The sequence below is a fragment of the Schistocerca americana genome, chromosome X (genome assembly GCF_021461395.2).
Source record: "Schistocerca americana isolate TAMUIC-IGC-003095 chromosome X, iqSchAmer2.1, whole genome shotgun sequence".
Lineage (NCBI taxonomy): Eukaryota > Metazoa > Arthropoda > Insecta > Orthoptera > Acrididae > Schistocerca > Schistocerca americana.
This window is the reverse complement of record NC_060130.1, coordinates 767409654-767426880: the sequence shown is the minus strand read 5'-3', so window position 1 is coordinate 767426880 and position 17227 is coordinate 767409654. Positions and strand designations below refer to the sequence as shown.

General features: G+C 40.0%; 1 protein-coding gene across 2 annotated transcripts in view; it reads right to left on the bottom strand.

The window, feature by feature from the left end:
* LOC124556788 (glucose-6-phosphate 1-dehydrogenase) overlaps positions 1-10906 on the bottom strand; it is a 300483-nt gene extending 289577 nt beyond the window's left edge. Inside the window, exon 1 of one of the 2 annotated variants that reach the window (XM_047130797.1) lies at positions 10796-10906. In XM_047130797.1, coding sequence (XP_046986753.1) covers positions 10796-10811 — 16 coding nt within the window. In that variant the 5' untranslated portion in view covers positions 10812-10906. The remainder of the gene's footprint in view (positions 1-10795) is intronic. The other variant, XM_047130796.1, reaches the window with a different exon arrangement.
* Between the last annotated feature and the right edge of the window lie 6321 nt (positions 10907-17227).

Sequence of the window (17227 nt, the reverse complement as noted above, 5' to 3'; positions counted from 1 at the left end):
CCAAGACCAGGCAGACCTCATGTACTGACAGACAGCGACCGTCGAGCACTGCGGACTGTGGTTGTAAAAAGCGGAAGGAATCGTGAGTTCCAAACTGCCACCAGCAGTCCAGCTAGCACAATCCTAGTGAGTAGGGAATTAAAAAGAATGGGGCACAATGGTCGCGCCACTCCTCATAAGGTACAAGCTAAGCTAAGCGACGCTTGGGGTGGTGTAGAGAGCAACGCCGTTGGACAGTGGATGACTGGGGAGTTCAAATGGCTCTGAGCACTATGGGACTTAACATCTGAGGTCATCAGTCCCCCAGACTTAGAACTACTTAAACCTAACTAACCTAAGGACATCACACACATCTATGCCCGAGCCAGGATTCGAACCTGCGACCGTAGCAGCACCGGCGACTGGGGAGTGATGAATCAGGCTAGACCATGTGCTAACGCAACAGAAGGATTTGGGTCTGGCGAATGTATGGAGAACAGTACCTACCATCACGTGTAATGCCAGCAGTGACGTGTGGAGGCGATAGTGTTACAGTATGGGGGTGTTTCTCGTGGTTAGCGTATGGTACCCTTATTGCGCTTAACAAAGCGCATAGTGCGTAAGGATGTTAACACATTTTACAGCACTGTATATTGTGTACAGGAGAGGAACAGTTAGGACACGATGATTGATTGTATTAGCACGACAATGCACCTTGTCATGAAGCAGGATTTACGAGGCAACAATTTGTGGACAGTAACATTCCTGAAATGGAGTGGCCTACACAAACTCCCGACGCAAAACCCAATGGAACACGTTTGGGATGAGTTGCAGATCCCAGCGTCCAACATTTATTGTCTTCTCTGGTTTGGGCTCTTGAGGAAGAACAGGCTGCCATCCATCCGCAGACGTTTAGACACCTCATTGAAAGTGCACCCCCCCCCCCCCCCTCCCCCTCCCTGCAGAGTTCAAGCAATCATAATCGTCAAGGGTGGACACGACCCATATTAAAGTCTGCTGATATGTGTCTAAATACTTTTGAGCAGAAATGGTACTTTATCTTAGATTACTAAATCCTCGAAAAATTTAAGATTGCATCTGGTACCAACTCGCGGTTCCCGCCTATCTGTTGTCGTCATTACAGGGTGTAAAATAGGGCATTTTGTACGAACATACAATTGGAGACCTTATAACTGTAATTAAGTAGTGAATAAACTATAAATTATGACGTCCTTTGAATAAAATAGCTTGGTTAAATAAAATGGTTTAGTAACAGTGTGACATCCCTCCCTCTTTACCGTTAAGCTCTTTTTCTTCAATTACTCAACATTGTCTGCTACAGTACTTGCTTCCGTAGTGAACAAGGACAGGAACCCAACGGGAAACTTCTTACGGCGCTCACGTGTATGGATTGGTTATCATTACGAGGTAGCAGATCCCAATCTGTATGTAAACACTATACGATCATTGAACGGAATGAATCAACATATAACATCGTCGTACAGATTCGCTCACCACCATCCAATAATGAATTTCACATGAATCACAAAGAAAACGACATTTATTGACATTTGAATGAGACGATTTAGACCTCGCAATTATCGAAAAGTTGTGAACATTCTCCTATGATACCATAAACGTTTTCTATCGCAGTCTCACAATCACACATCTTCCACTATTAAAACATTTCTATTTACTCGTGTCAAAAGACATTCCTTCATTTAGAGTACAGCTGTTCTTCAACTGTTAAATCAGTCTGAAGGTACATACGCAAAGTTCTGCACAAACTTTTTTTAAAACAATAATGAACCTATATTTTAACCGTGATTGTGATGAATCTGGTATAAGTTTGGTCTCTAAATATCTGTGACAAACATTCTGACGTAGGCCACCGTATTTTCTAGTCGGATTCCATGAGTTCCAAAGCAGCAAAGTCTACACAGCAGATTGTTCAGACTTCGTGCTACAAACAAAATTTAAGTAATTCATAATCCTATGCACTCTAACAAATTTATCAAGGTAACGTTATTTTTCTCAGCATTCTACGTTTTTTCAAGAACTTTACTTTATCTAACTTTAAAAAACCTTCCTAAAAAACATCTGATCTGGATGAATCTTCACGGACATTTAGTCTCATGTATGAACACTGCATGAATGGTACATTATGAAGAATACGAATAATCCCAGACCCAAACATTAATTAGCTGAGACAGAGAAACAAAGAATTTATCAGCCCTTCTCTGCGTACGTTATCGAATAGGCATAGCTATAGTTAACAGATCTGTGCATAATGCAACGGACATAGCACCAGAAGATTAATACGGAAATCGATTGCTGGTTGTAATGTCTGACTACAAATGACTTTAATCAGACATAAATAGTGACATTTGATAGCAAGAACATGAAATATGCAAGTCTGACAGCTACACTCCTGAACCTTGTGCTAACAGAAAATGATCTGGATCCTTTTACTCAGAGATCATGAGGTAAAACATTCAGATGTATGCGAAAATGACATCATGCTCAAACCATAATGATGGTTTTCAAAAATAATGGAGCTTCAAATACAAAGACGAGCCAAAACAATACTTCAGTTACCATGAAAGTATATAAGCGTAACAGAAACGGATGGCGAATCATTCTCGCGGCGATATGGATCACAAATGGGGAGATACGCTGACGTAGGCGACTTGACAAAGGGCAGAGTGATAAGGCCCCGCACCTTGTGACGAGCATCTCGGAAACGGAGAAGCTGCTGTCCTCAGCGTCTATGTTCCTCGTACTGGTTCTAGGAGGCAATGCAATACAAATTCAGGCCTCGGGCGCTGATCAGAGGAGCTGCTATTGCTGATCAAACCGCGACCTCACCACAAATTAGAACAATGTTGCACCCACAGTTTCAGTTAGAGTCACTAGCAAGCTCTTGTATCACATATCAACGCACAGCCTGCCTCCCATGATATAGTGACAGACGCAACAGGAGGCACGGATAGAGTGAAGTTATCTTAGTGATGAGAGTACATTCTCCCTTGGCGCCTTTGATGGTACTTCGCGAATGTGAAGCCGATCGGGAAAGCGGCAACTATCGTAGTGGACACCGTCCTTCCAACGGGAACAAGTTCCGACACTGGTTTCATTCTTGGCGTATAAGCGACGTCAGCGGAGTAACCACGGTGGCACCTTCAACTAGCAACTGTAAACAGCATATGCGCATTCCACCAGTCGGTTGTGAGCAGGCAGTGTTAAATAGTTGACCTGCGGCCGTTGTGTGTCACGCTTGTTGTGACACAAATCGCAATGGAACAACATCCCAAACTAAAGTGTTCAAGGCATTCTCCAAAATGTTTCGAAGAAGAGAAAAGTGTGTGCAAAGTTTGTCGCACATGTCCCACACACCTCGATTCCCGAATAAAAATAAGGAAGTGTGGACGCCTGTCGCGACTTGGTTGAAATGCAAAACGTCGACAGTCCTTTCCTAGAAGGAATCATCATGAGTGCCGAGACTCTGTATTATTAGTATGAACCTACCACAAAACTAAGAAGTGCAAAAATTCACATGAAAGGTCGACACGCTGACGACATAACCGACATTCAAGTCAATGCAACGCGCTAGTTCAACAGCATCCCAAACAGTTTTGTGACAGTTTCACGTGGTTTTATGAAAGTTCTGTGCGTTGCAGTTAAATGAGGAGAGACTATGTGCAACACCTAAAGCACTGAAACCACCATCTCGCCTATTTCTTTAAATCGAGTCTCGAAACTTTTTGAACGGACGGGAGCATCTGACAGCGATATACGCAGCCAAATCCTGCACCATGGCGTGTACGGCCAAAATCTATAATTTTTGTACACAGAAACAGTATGAGATATATTCGTAACAACATACATATTAGTAACCAATGTTCGTTGTCACACTTCTCGCGTTATCCAACGCGCTTGCCACCATGTTCGTCTGCTCCACTGGCCATCAGAGTCACAAGACCTATCAGCCATTGAGCAAAAAATGGTTCAAATGGCTCTAAGCACTATGGGACTTAACATCTGAGGTCATCAGTCCCCTATTCTTAGAACTGCTTAAACCTAACTAGCCTAAGAACATCACACACATCCATGCCCGAGGCAGGATTCGAACTTGCGCCCGTAGCAGCAGCGCAGTTCCACACTGAAGCGCCTAGAACCGCTCGGCCACAACGGCCGGCTGCCACTGAACATGTGTGGGACATGGTAAGTTCTTTGCTTCGGTCTTTATATTGGCGGCGACATCCCTTGACCAGTTGCAGATACAGATGAAAGCAGCGTGAACTCTGTTGTGACTACCGACACTTATTTTAGCTAATGAATTTGTTATTCAAGATTGCGTGTCTACAGCAGTATAACACTGTATTGTGATCACATTTAGTGTACAACCTATGAATGAAGTTTTATTGATGTGACACCATTGTCTCAGGATGTTCATTTCTCATTTTCGACTAGTATGTCTTCTGCAAACGTAGTGCCTCATCGACACTTTGGAAGGCCTGGGTATTACTGAAAATATTTATCACGTCGATGGGTAGCTTCACCACTTTGATATAGAGCTGTGCGTTACGGATATCAGGGAGTCATTAGAAGTTGACAAACTGGCTCAACATCAGGGCCTAAAGTCGACAGGAACTTCCGTGCGTAAGTAGACGAGTATGTTCCACAGTTATTGTGCGCATTCCTGATCCAAAAAGTTGGCACTTGCATTGAGGCTACTTTCGACCCGTCCACCAAGTCATTGAAGAACCGTATATTCGAGAAATTTATCTTCAAGTGAGGAGGAGGAGGAGGAAATTAGTGTTGAACGTCCCGTCGACAACGAGGTCATTAGAGACGGAGCAGAAGCTCGGATTAGGGAAGGATGGGGAAGGAAATCGGCCGTGCCCTTTCAAAGAAACCGTCCCGGCATTTGCCTGAAGTGATGTAGGGAAATCACGGAAAACCTAAATCAGGATGGCCGGACGTGGGACTGAACCGTCGTCCTCCCGAATGCGTTCAAGTGACGAAATCAGCAAACAGAATACCTTTGTGAAAGACGTTAAGATCGACCACAAGACAAATATATACGTATAGTTCGTGTAGACAAGAAAAGGAAGTATTGAATTAAATTTGATGAGAAAACAGCTTCCTAAGAACGCAGTAAGTGACGTCACCTTATTCGCTTAGGTTCACTTTTTAAGGCTCGCTCGCTAGCGAAACCCACCTTAGGAATAAACCAGACTTTCACAAATTAACAGAGTTAATACAATGGTTTCCTAGGTGCAATGACGAGTCTAAAACGATGAAACAACACGATATATCACGTATGAGGGGAAATGTTACAATAATGAAACTCGTAGTCGTTTGAGCGGGAAATTCAACGAAAATTCATAGAGAGTCTACATTGAGCAGCGTCAGAAAATAAATGAATGAATGAGAAATTTAGATTCGCGCCGTATAAAAATTTACAGAGAAACACATTTGCAAGATATCAGCCCCAGAAATTGATCTCACACGAAAATTTGGGCCATAATTCTGATAGTGCTCACTTATGACCCACCGAATGCTCAGCTTTTTAATTTCGCGCGCACCGGCTGCTTGTCACTCGTTATGCCCCTCTTCAGTCGCAGCGCGAAGTACTGTACAGTGGTTGGTTGATTTGAGGTAACAAACAGCGAGGTTATCGGTCCCATCGGAATAGGGAAGGATGGGGAACGAAGTCGACCGTGCCCTTTCAAAGGAACCATTCCAGCATTTGCCTGAAGCGATTTAGGGAAATCACGGAAAACCTAAATCAGGATGGCCGGACGCGGGGTCGAACCGTCGTCTTCCCGAATGCGAGTCCAGCAAGCTAACCACTGCGCCTCTTCGCCCGGTCTGTACAGTGCAGTGAGTAAGAGGTTTGTGAAATACTGCTGTGACCCTGGTAACATGCATTTTTCATAATGACAAAGGGCGCGGTTTCTTACCATTAGCTTATATCAGAGATCTATTTACTTTGAAAAATTTTATGTTAACGATTTACAAATGCAGCGGAGTGCTATTTCTGTGTCAACACGACTGTTGCGTGTTGTTTTCTTTAGATTTTAAAGCTAACTATGTTTAATTGAAGTACATATGCAGGAGACGGGCTGTTCTTCAACTTGGTTGTCATGGGTAAATTGCAAATCGAAAATAATTCATAATAATTCTTCTGTTGCTGAATATCAATGCGACAATATTGTTAAATAATACTGAACGTATTTGTTCGTGGGACTGACTGACTATGTGCCATACTTACCTATTTTTCGCGTATAACATCATCTGTTCTCGAAAAAGATTCCAAAACACGTTTGGCAGATGTGTCCACCTCTCCTCCGTCGCCTTCAACATCCCACAAATAGGGGTGCTCCGGTTGTCACTCTGCTTTACAGCAATTCATGCTCGAGTACTAGATGGCTGCCATGGGGCGGAGCGGGTGACGAACAACCGGTCCGCGCGAAATTTAAAAGCTGTATATTAACATGGTCATAGCCACGTAATATCAGAATTATAGTACAATTTTTCGGGCGGGTTCGACTGCTGTGGCTGAGATCTTGCAATTGCAATTTTTACTCCTTAAAATATGAGGTCGAGTTGGTAATGTTTCCTTGTTAGTGAAATTTAGAACAATGAACTGCGCGTACTGATGAAACAGAAGCAAGTTTTAAAGAAGCTGTGCATAATAATAATGGTAGCGTAGAATCACCATGTGGGCAAACAATAAATTAAAGCCTACAGGGTAATAAATTCTCCAGTTGGCCAAAAATTAAAATACAGGAGAAGTTTGCCTGTAATACAGATACAGGACATCCATAACCAGGTTGTTAAATGAAAAATGGAGGGAAAAGGTGTTCACTTTCCAATAGGCGATACCACAGCGGGGTACCAGAAGGAAAACGTGGAATGCACCAAGCGACGCGATTCAGTTGCATTCCAAACACCGTGGAGTCAGTCACCTTGGAGATGTCATCCACAAAGAATGAAACTGACGACAAAAATAGTATACGAAAAATATTAAAATTCAGACAAATTCCATAGTATCACTGCCACAACGTCAGTTGTTCCTCGTCACTATGAGCATTAGCACCTTTCACACATTATGACACCCGAACAAAAAAGGCTGCAGTGCTCTAGTCTCGAATAAATCTAAAACCGGAGATTCGACCGAAAATGTTTCCCAGCAATAAGTTAAACCACATTAAATGTCCAGTTCATTGCTTTTTCCAGGGCTAATAGCTTCCATGTAAATGGAAATGATCGTATGACGCCAGTGGCCGGGCGTTCCCAGGCGGGAAGTTCGTCCGCCATGGGCAGGTATTATTGAGTGAGACGCCACATTGGACGACTTGCGCGTCAACAATGGGGATGATGATGATGATGATGATGATGATGACAGCACAAAAACCAGTCTCTATGGGGAGAAAACCTTCTACCCCAGCCATGAATCGAACTTGAGCCTCCGTGCGTGGCATTCCAACACGCTGACCATTCAGCTAATGGGGCGGACGAGGGGACGGAAAACTCACAGTTATTAGAAATATTGTTCTAACAGTATAAAATTAATTTTCATCGTCAAATGTTGTGGGCTAAACCAAATATTAAATGTGGGTACTCATCTAACTACAGTATAGCCATATTAAAGGATAAATTATGTTCCAAGTGTATAATAGGGTGGAAAGGGGAGATGCGTGGCGGTAGAAGCGCGAGAGAAGGTGGGTTGCCGGTTTGTGTTGATGCACATTCCTCCTCCTCAGCTCTGCAGACTGATGATCGAGCAGGTGATTCCCCACTCTATCTACCCCACTACGACACAAGAGGCAACTACAGGGTGTTTCACAAAGTTATAAGGACCCTTCACAGAACGCCTTATGAATCACTGGCGACGCAGTGCACAGACATGACCGGAGAGTGTTTATTTTGCACAATATGCGTTAATGTTACACTGAATGCAGCTATGAGTTACTAATAAAACGGAAGTAATGCATATGGATAGAATCTGTGTAAATCTCTGCACACTGTTCTACACTGCTAGGGGAGAAATTGGTTCTTAGTCATCCTGTACACCAGCTGTAGTGTTCTTCCACGAAAGGTAACTTCCCCACCATGAGTGCTGCTCGTTGTTCTGCTTTCAGACAGACTGTAACTCCACAAAATTTTGTCTGGTTCTCTAATGTGAATAAACGAAGTATCTTTACTGAGATCTCGTTTATATAATGAGGTTACTTTCGATTTACTAAGTGAGTACTTGTTTGCAGTTATTAATTTCGCTAGTGGGTAAAATGCGTACGTGTGCGTTTAATTTATAATTGTCATGTTGACAGTAACCTATGGAGTGTTGGTGGGAAAAGTATTATTATTATTAATTATTAGAATTTGCGCATAGAAGGATCAAGTTCTTCCTTATATCGTGTGAAGATCTTCGGAAAATATTGACTGATTAAAAATTCTTCGCCTCAGACTACTTACACGTGATATTGTATACAGAGATACGACTGTAAGAAAGTTTTAATCTCGTCTCATTCTGCTAACAGGCTACTCACATCAAGCATTATGAAATAACCGGACCCAAGTCGCCATGAGACGTTTTCAACGGTGCATCTATTAATATTACACGACGTGTAATGTTCGAAAGGGCGTGGTTGTTACTACCGTTTCAATTGCTACTACCAAAGTTTGGTCGAGCAGCCAGTGATTACGATCTCTGCGAAACACTGGAGAAGCACTTGGGTGTTGTCACACTGACATGAACGTTCAGAAAAACGACGTGACTTGGTCGCAGTACCTTGATGCAAATACTACCGATGCTGGCATTGATGCCTTAGTGTACACGTGGGATAGGCGTCTGAAGGATGATGACCACACTGAAAAGCAATAAGTAACAACGCAATACAAAAGTGTATTAGTATAGATGTTTTGTAGACGATGCCTACGCACATTGTGCTTCAGGGAGACTTGACGAAAAAAAAACCCTCCCTCGGTTTCCTCCGATATTTTCGGTCAGTCTTCGGGAAGAAATACTTAAGTGTCGAAGCAATCCCAACAAAATGCCAGTGTCTGAATGTGGAGTACACATTGTTTTACGCACAGGAAGCTGATTAAAACCTGAAATTCATAGCAGTGAGATATTTGGAGAACATATAAACATATATCGATTGGATAGGATAATGGGAAATGGAGGTAGGGTATTTGACACAATAGACAAATACGTCAAATCCGCCGTGTTAGAATCTGAAACTGCATTTCCAAACGTTCCTTCACAAATGAAAATCCGGAGGTATTGCCCCAATTTAATTCTCGAACCACTGCAATGATGAGAGATACAGATATTAGTGCGAGTGGTGTTGAGAAACAGCTGAAGTCGTTAAAACTGAACAAAACTCCAAGACCTGATGGAACCCTATCAGGTACTATATCGAATTTACGACTAAGGCCCTCTTTTAACAATACTCGACCACAGACCCTCAAACAATAAAGCTTACTCAATAGTTGGTAGAAAGCACGCGTAAAACTCCTCTCCAAGAAGTGTACCAGAAGTAATCGACAAAACGCCTAATATCCTGTGTTGTGTGAATGTTGTAGAATATTAGAGCATATTCTGAGCTCAGATATAATATCTCGAACAGAATGACCTGTATGCCCACCAGAATGGATTTCGAAAACTTCGGTCATGTGCAACTTGCACTTTTCTCCCATGACGTCCTGAAAGCCCTCGATCAAGGTAGTCAGGTAGATGCAGCATTTCCCGATTTCCGAAAAGCATTTGTCTCTTTATCACATCTACGTTTATTATCAAGAGTACGACTGTATGGGGTATCAAGCGAAATTTGTGGTACAGAGGACGCAACATTTTATCTTGGATGGAGTGTCATCGACAGATGAAGTAACTTCGGGAGTGCCACAGGGAAGTGTGTTAGGATCATTGCTGTTCATGTTATATATTAATTACCTTGCCAACAATATTTATAGTAACATTAGAAATTTCCCAGATGATATAGTTACCGGTATCTATAATGAAGGATTGTCTGAAAAAGCTTCACAAATATTCAGTCAGATTTTGGTAAGATTTCAAAGTTGTTTTAAACACTGAAAAATGTAAAACCGCGCACTTCACAATACGAAAAAACGTAGTATCCCACGACTACTGTACTGACGTGTTGCAACTGGAATCGGTCAACTCATGTAAACACCTGGGTTTGGCACTCTTTTAGGGATATGAAATGGAACGAATATGTGGACTTAGTCGTAGGTTAAGCATCGGAAGAATACTAGGTAAACGCAGTCTGCAAAGGATATTGCTTACAAACCACTCGTAAAACCCATCCTAGAATGCTGCTCAAGTATATGGGACCCACAACAACGAGGACTACCTGGGGAGGGGAGGGGGGGGGGGGTTGGTGTGTACTGAAAACGTATACAAAGAAGGGCAGCACGAATGGTCACAAGTTCTTTCAGAAGCGGCACCTCATGAAAACCTAAAGGACTGCTTGCAGGCTGTCACTCTTCACATCGCAATGTCAAACGTGTTCAAAATCGAGAATTTTAATCAGCAATTTGACTGCTTATCTTGTTGGCATGCTATCTATATTGCCAGTGTACTTAATGCTTTTGGTATAATCAATCATTTCTCACGAGAACTATCGTCTATTCGGTGAAAAGACTTTTTTCCGAATCAGAATTATGGATGAAGCAAGTATGATGAAAACTGAAAAATCTACAGCATCGCTGGAAAACTAACATATTCGTATCTGCTGTATGGCAACAGCGCCACAAACTACTGAAATTCACATAAAATTACCTTTCTTCGTAGCCATGACTTCTCGTTTTGTTCTCACTTGCTCCACGTCCACCACAGGCAAGCCGGCGCAAAATACTGACTCGCAGCAGGTTGTTGCGAAAGCTTTTGAGTTTGCGGTAGATGGCAGTACTCAACGGCCCTTGGGCCCGTTCTCAGCCGGCCCGTGCGTCGCGCCGACCGCGCTTTTAGGCTGTTATGAAATATTATTTACCCCCAAACGAAATTACTCTGCATCATTTCACATTTACTCAGCATGATTCTATTCTTAACGCCAACTCTAGAATTTAACAGCGTTTCCGCTAATACAACTCTGTGTGTAACGCTAAAAAAAACTCGGAAAAAATAACGTATTCAATTTCCTTTCTAGAGCAATTACGGGAACAGTACTTTCCGAGATCTGCGAAAGAAAGCGGCCCCTTTCAGTCCCGGCAGAGTATTCTGGAGTCTTTACTTACGAACTTGCTCTTTAATCTTCACTATTGGGTGTATCTTAAATGCAGTTGAAGCATATGTGCAGCAACTCCGTATTTCAATTATTCGAGTATAACAACAGTTTGTAAAAGCACATACTTCTTCCAGATGATCTTATTTTTATATAACATTCTGTTTTCATCAGTCCAAACGTTGCAAATGCAATCTCTCATCATATGGTTTGCTATTTGTTTGAAAGGCGGTCATTGTTTTCATTCTGGCCATCACTACCTAAATTTTATTTGTAGCCACAATCTGATTTCTTTTTTTATACCACATGTTTCAGTAAATATTAACAAGCTATTGGACAAAGTGCTATGAGTAACTTTCGCTGACAATCAGCACCTATTCTGTATTACAGCAAAAGTGTATTCTCCCTGAACAAATCTGATCAATAAGTCACTTACAAACACAAATTTATGTCACAGCATGAACCTTATCCAATTATTGAATTGAACACCTTCAAATCTCCCCCCCCCCCCCCCACACACACACAAACTTATACATGACAAAAAATTACTCTTCTAATGTCATCACCATATACTGTCTATATGCTGATTTCAAATAATTTTTTATTATGTTATACTTTGTGATCACTAAACAATTCAGGAGTTTTTGGAATGACAGGATACATTATGAAATTTAAGTTTCATTGTGTATGAAATTTCATGATGCAACACTCACTGAACAATGTGCAAAACATGACAGGCATCAAGCACAAGTTTCCAGTATACTGCTCCAATAACCACTGTTGCTTCATCACTGAATGATTACACAAATAAAAGAATAGTGGCAAGTGGTATTGTCAAAAGAAGATCAGTCAGTGATTGATATATAGAAAGAACAATCTGTGATTTACACAAAAACCATAATGATCTATGAGCTATGTTTATAAATCCAAGTAAGTCCTTAAGCAATAAATGCTTGGATAAAGACAGTCTTCATTTAAATACGTTAACTTTTAGCTTTGCCCGAACAGGCCATGAAGGCCCAACAGTACCGACTGGCTGCCGTGTCATCCTCAGCCCACAAGCGTCACTGGATGTGGATATGGAGGGGTATGTGGTCAGCACACTGTTCTCCTGGCTGTATATCAGTTTACGAGATCGTAGCCGCTACTTCACAATCAAATAGTTTGGTTCACAAAGGCTGCGTACACCCCGCTCACCAACAGCACTTGGCAGACTGGATGGTCACCCACCCAAGTGCTAGCCCAGCCCCTCTACAGTGCTTAACTTTGGTGATCTGACGGGAACCGATGTTGACATTGGCCATTTAAATAGGTTAAGATCCAAAATTCTTAGTAGAATGTTTGCTGATTCACATAAAATTCTGAATAATAGGGGAAACTTGTAAGAAAAGATGAGGATGAGGAACAGTGGTTGGGAACAACAAGTTATATCAAAATGGTACCCAAGAAAGAGTATGGTCAAAACCATAAATGACAAAGAATTTCCCTACATAATGCACTTGAGTATAACTAGTCTAAGTGCCAGCTTTTCAAACAAGAGCCATTAAGCTGACAAATTACAAATTATTCTTTCTGAATGTAAAAATATCAATGTCATTTTCCTCAATGAACATTGGCTTACATTTGATAATATTAAAATTCTTAATAAAATCGAAAATTTCGACGTAGCAAACAGCTTTTGTAAATGAGAAAAAATCAAATTGAGGCACTGGCATACTTACTCATTCTGATATAAAATATGAAATGATTTTAATCATTTGAATGAATACTGTGGATTTGAAAGATTCTGTATTGAACTGACAGAACTAAATGTCATAGAAGTTTCTATTTACACGGTACCATAGAAAGCTACAATTAAAGCTTTTCTGGTGAAATTTCAGTGCCTGCTTGAAAATCTCAGCAAAGAAAAAAATGAAAAAGATTGTAATAGCTGCTGGCTTCAATATTAATTTCATAGTTGAAAGCAATTATGTGTCCAGATTCACTGACTTAACAAAAAAGCTTAGCCTTCAAAGTAAATGACTTGGAACACCCAAGTGTAAATGCACAGTCAATGACCTGTACTTTGTTTACAGTTGGGAATATCTGACCATTCTGCATTATTCACTGAATAACCAAAAATTAAGAAAGAGATTTTATGTAACAAAAGCCATATGAAAAGGAATTTAATGAAAAAAAAAAAGCACTCAAATACATTTAGTAATGAATTAAGAAAGGTTAAATGGTCCTATGACAGCTGTACTTCACACAGTAGCAACTTTGACAAGTTTTTAAGTAGCTTTCTTGAAATGAAAACTTTTCCACTTAGAACAACATGTAACAAAAGACTAGTAAACTTAAATGGATAAGTCGGAGTACAAAAATTTCTAGTGCCAGGAAGAGGGAACTCCACAATTCACTGAAATATAACAACAACAGATTATGTTAGACTTTGTACCGCTACTGTATATTTGAAAAGGTTGTGAAGGCAGCTAAGCAAATGGCAAAGAAAAGTTCATCGCACAACATAAAAGTAAGACAAAAGCAGTGTGGTTCATTGTCAAATTATAGTTATGCAGTAGAGTTAGTAGCAATGAAATTTCTAGGATTAAAGTAGATGGTAGCTTTAAATTGTAAACTCAGCTCAAATATCAGAGCAGCATTTAAACTTCATCATAAATGTGACAAAGTCAGATGTTGACATAGCAGAGTATCTGAGTAAAGTAAATCCCTTTGAACTCCACCAAGAAGTTTATTTATTTATTTATTTTATCCATCTTTCAGCACTAACATGAAGCCAAGTATCTCACAGATTTTTTAAAAAGCCACAAATAAAGCATGTGGAAAATGTTACATTATCACTAAAAAAACTCTACTGGGTGAGATGGGATACCCACAAAAGTGATTAAAGCAGTCTGTGACATAATAGCACCTCTCCTAACAAAAATAATCAACCAATCTTTTGAACTGGGATGCTTTCCTATTATCTTGAAGTATGCCAAAGTCAGACCCCTGTTCAAGAAAGAGTTGAGGGAAGACATGGGAAACTACTGCACTATTTTTAGTCTTCCAGTCCTGTCAAAAGTGTTAGAGAAAGTAGATGCAAACCATATCAAAAATTTTATAGTAGTAAGTGATATTATTATTAGCAAGCAATTTGGATTCCAACCAGCAATAACAATCTGGATGCAATGAATAACTTTATTGAAAAGATATGAGAATCACTGGATCAGACAAGTCAAGTTGCAGATATCTTCTGTGATCTTACTAAAGCATTTCACTATGTGATGAAGGCCTTGCTTATCTACAAATATGGGATTAAGGGCAATGCTCTGAAATGGCTCACAGTATACTTCTACAACAGACAACAAAGGGTAAATATCACTTCAAATGCAGTGAATTCTTATTCTAAATGGAGTACAGTATCACAAAGTGTTCCTCAAGGCTCCATTTTGGGGACAGTTTTGTTCCTATTCTACGTAACTGACTTACCCGTAAATACAAATTCCCATCAATTCTGTTTGCAGATGATACTTCTGCTTTAATTGAAGATGATGATGCAGAGAAAATTGCAAGCTCCATCGAAAGCTAACTGGATACATTATAAAACTGGTTCCAGTTAAATGGGTTGAAACTGAACATTGAAAAAAATACATATTGTACACTTCAATATCAAATATTTGAAACTTATGGAATTTCATATACAACATAACAATCATCTTGTGGAAGAAGTTGACACAATCCACTTCCTACAACTAAATCTGGACAAGCACTCAGCTGGAATACACATATTGACATCCTATCAAATAAACTAAGTAGCTTTGCATTTGCAATGCAAATACTAGAAAATCCTACTGACATGAGTACACGAAAAATGACATACCACAGTTATTTTTAATCTGTCATTGTATAACTTTCTGGAAAGTTCAAATAGTGTATCTTGAATACTGAAACTGCAGAACAAAATCATCAGATACATGTGTACTGCACAGCAAACAGAATGTTGCTTCCAATTATTTTGGAAATTGCAAATTCTAACTGTTCCCCCCATATACATTAATGAAATTATAATTTTCCTACACAGCAGACCAAAATTATTTGAGGAGAATCATTGTAAGCACACATACAACAGAAATAAAAAGAATTTTATGCTTCACACACTCCAATTGAAATTATATGCATGGACTCTGCAGTATATGCTGATGACAATATGTAACAAGTTAATGGACAAAAACATATTTCCATGCAAGCAGAGGTTCTAAACACAAGGCTACAGCACATTCAGTGGGAAAAATGCTACTATTCAGAAGGACAACTAATAAAGGATGAAATGATAATTTGAACAAGAGGTAATTAAATGTTAGGTTTTTTTATTGTATGTATATGTAACAAAACTATCCTACAGTAAATTGTCTGAGTCACATGGTGGGTGATCAAGTAGAGGTGTATCCCAAACCTATCCTCAATTATTTTATTAACAGAAGCTTCAACATGGGTAGAACATTGCTATGTATTGTCCAACATGACATTAAAGCAATCTCACCCATGAAAAATGGACCATACTGCTGTAGAGTGGCTTGCTTGCCTCACTTATGCAGATAACCGTACTGTACGTTTAACAATATTATAGGGGTATCTGTGGAGAGGTCATATGATTCCTAAAGTGGGACATTTTCAATAGCTGCATGGGTAACAGTGTGGATGATTGATCTGGCCATTTGTCATTATGGCCATGCCATTTTGGTATTATGAATAGCTGAAAGCAAGGAGATGCTACAGCTCTTATATTTCTCGAAGATATGCAGCTCTATTATATGGTTTAGAGATGGTGGCATCCTCTTGAGAAAAATATTCTCAAGCTAAAACAGGGCCTCATTCGGATCTATGGGAAGGGTCTATGCAGGAGGTTGCTGTCATCAGAAAAAAACAAATCTGCCATTATACAAGTCAGAGTGTGGAATGTTAGATCGCTTAATTGAGTACACATGTTAGAGAACTTTAAAAGGAAAATGGATAGGCTGATGTTAGATGTGGTGAAAATTAGTAAACTGAGGTCAAAGGAAGAACAAGCCCTCTAGTCAGATGAGTACAGGATTATCAACTCAAAATGAAACAAGTGTAATAGAGAATCTGAAGATAAGAATGGAGGTAAAGTACTCTGAACAGTGTAGTGAATGGACTGTCATAGTCACAACAGACAAAAATCCGAGACACCCACACTCATTCTAGCCCTGCACATGGTGAACAGAGTTGAAAAATGCATGATGAGATAAACAATATTATTCATTTATGTTAACAGAGGCAAAAATTTAATTGTATTGTAGGAATGGAATTCAACAGTAGAAACAAAGTGAAGAAAAAATAGTAGAACATGGACTGGGAGGAAGGACTCCAAGGGAATGCCACCTGCTATAATTTTGCAGAGAGCAAAATTTAATCACTTATAACATTTGAGTGAAGAATTCTGAAAGAGGGTTGTGTATGTGGAAGAGACTTTGAGACCTGGAAGGTTTCACATTTACTATGTATTGGTGAGACATAGATATATAACTCAAATTTCAAACTGCAAAATATTTCCACGAGCAGATGTAAACATTGGCCTTAATTTATTATGAATTGTATATTAAAACTGAAACAATAGCAAAAAGGTAAAAAATTAAGGAGATGGGCCATAGATAAGTTGAAAGAACCAGAGGTTAAGAGTTTGAAAGGAGTATTTAGGCAACTACTGCCTGAACAGGGGAAAGCAACACAAAAGATGAATGTATAGCTTTATGAGATAGTATAATGAAGGCAGCAGAGGAACAGCTTGGTAAAAAGACAATGTCCACTAAAAATCCTTCAATAATATGAGATACTGAATGTAATTGATGAAAGGAAAAAAATGCAAAATGCAGCAAATGGAGGAGACAAAATGTAATACAGATGCCCAAATAATGAGACAGACATAAAGTGCAAACTTGGAAAGCAGCAGTGCCTATAGGGAAAATGTAAAGCTGTAGGAGCATGCA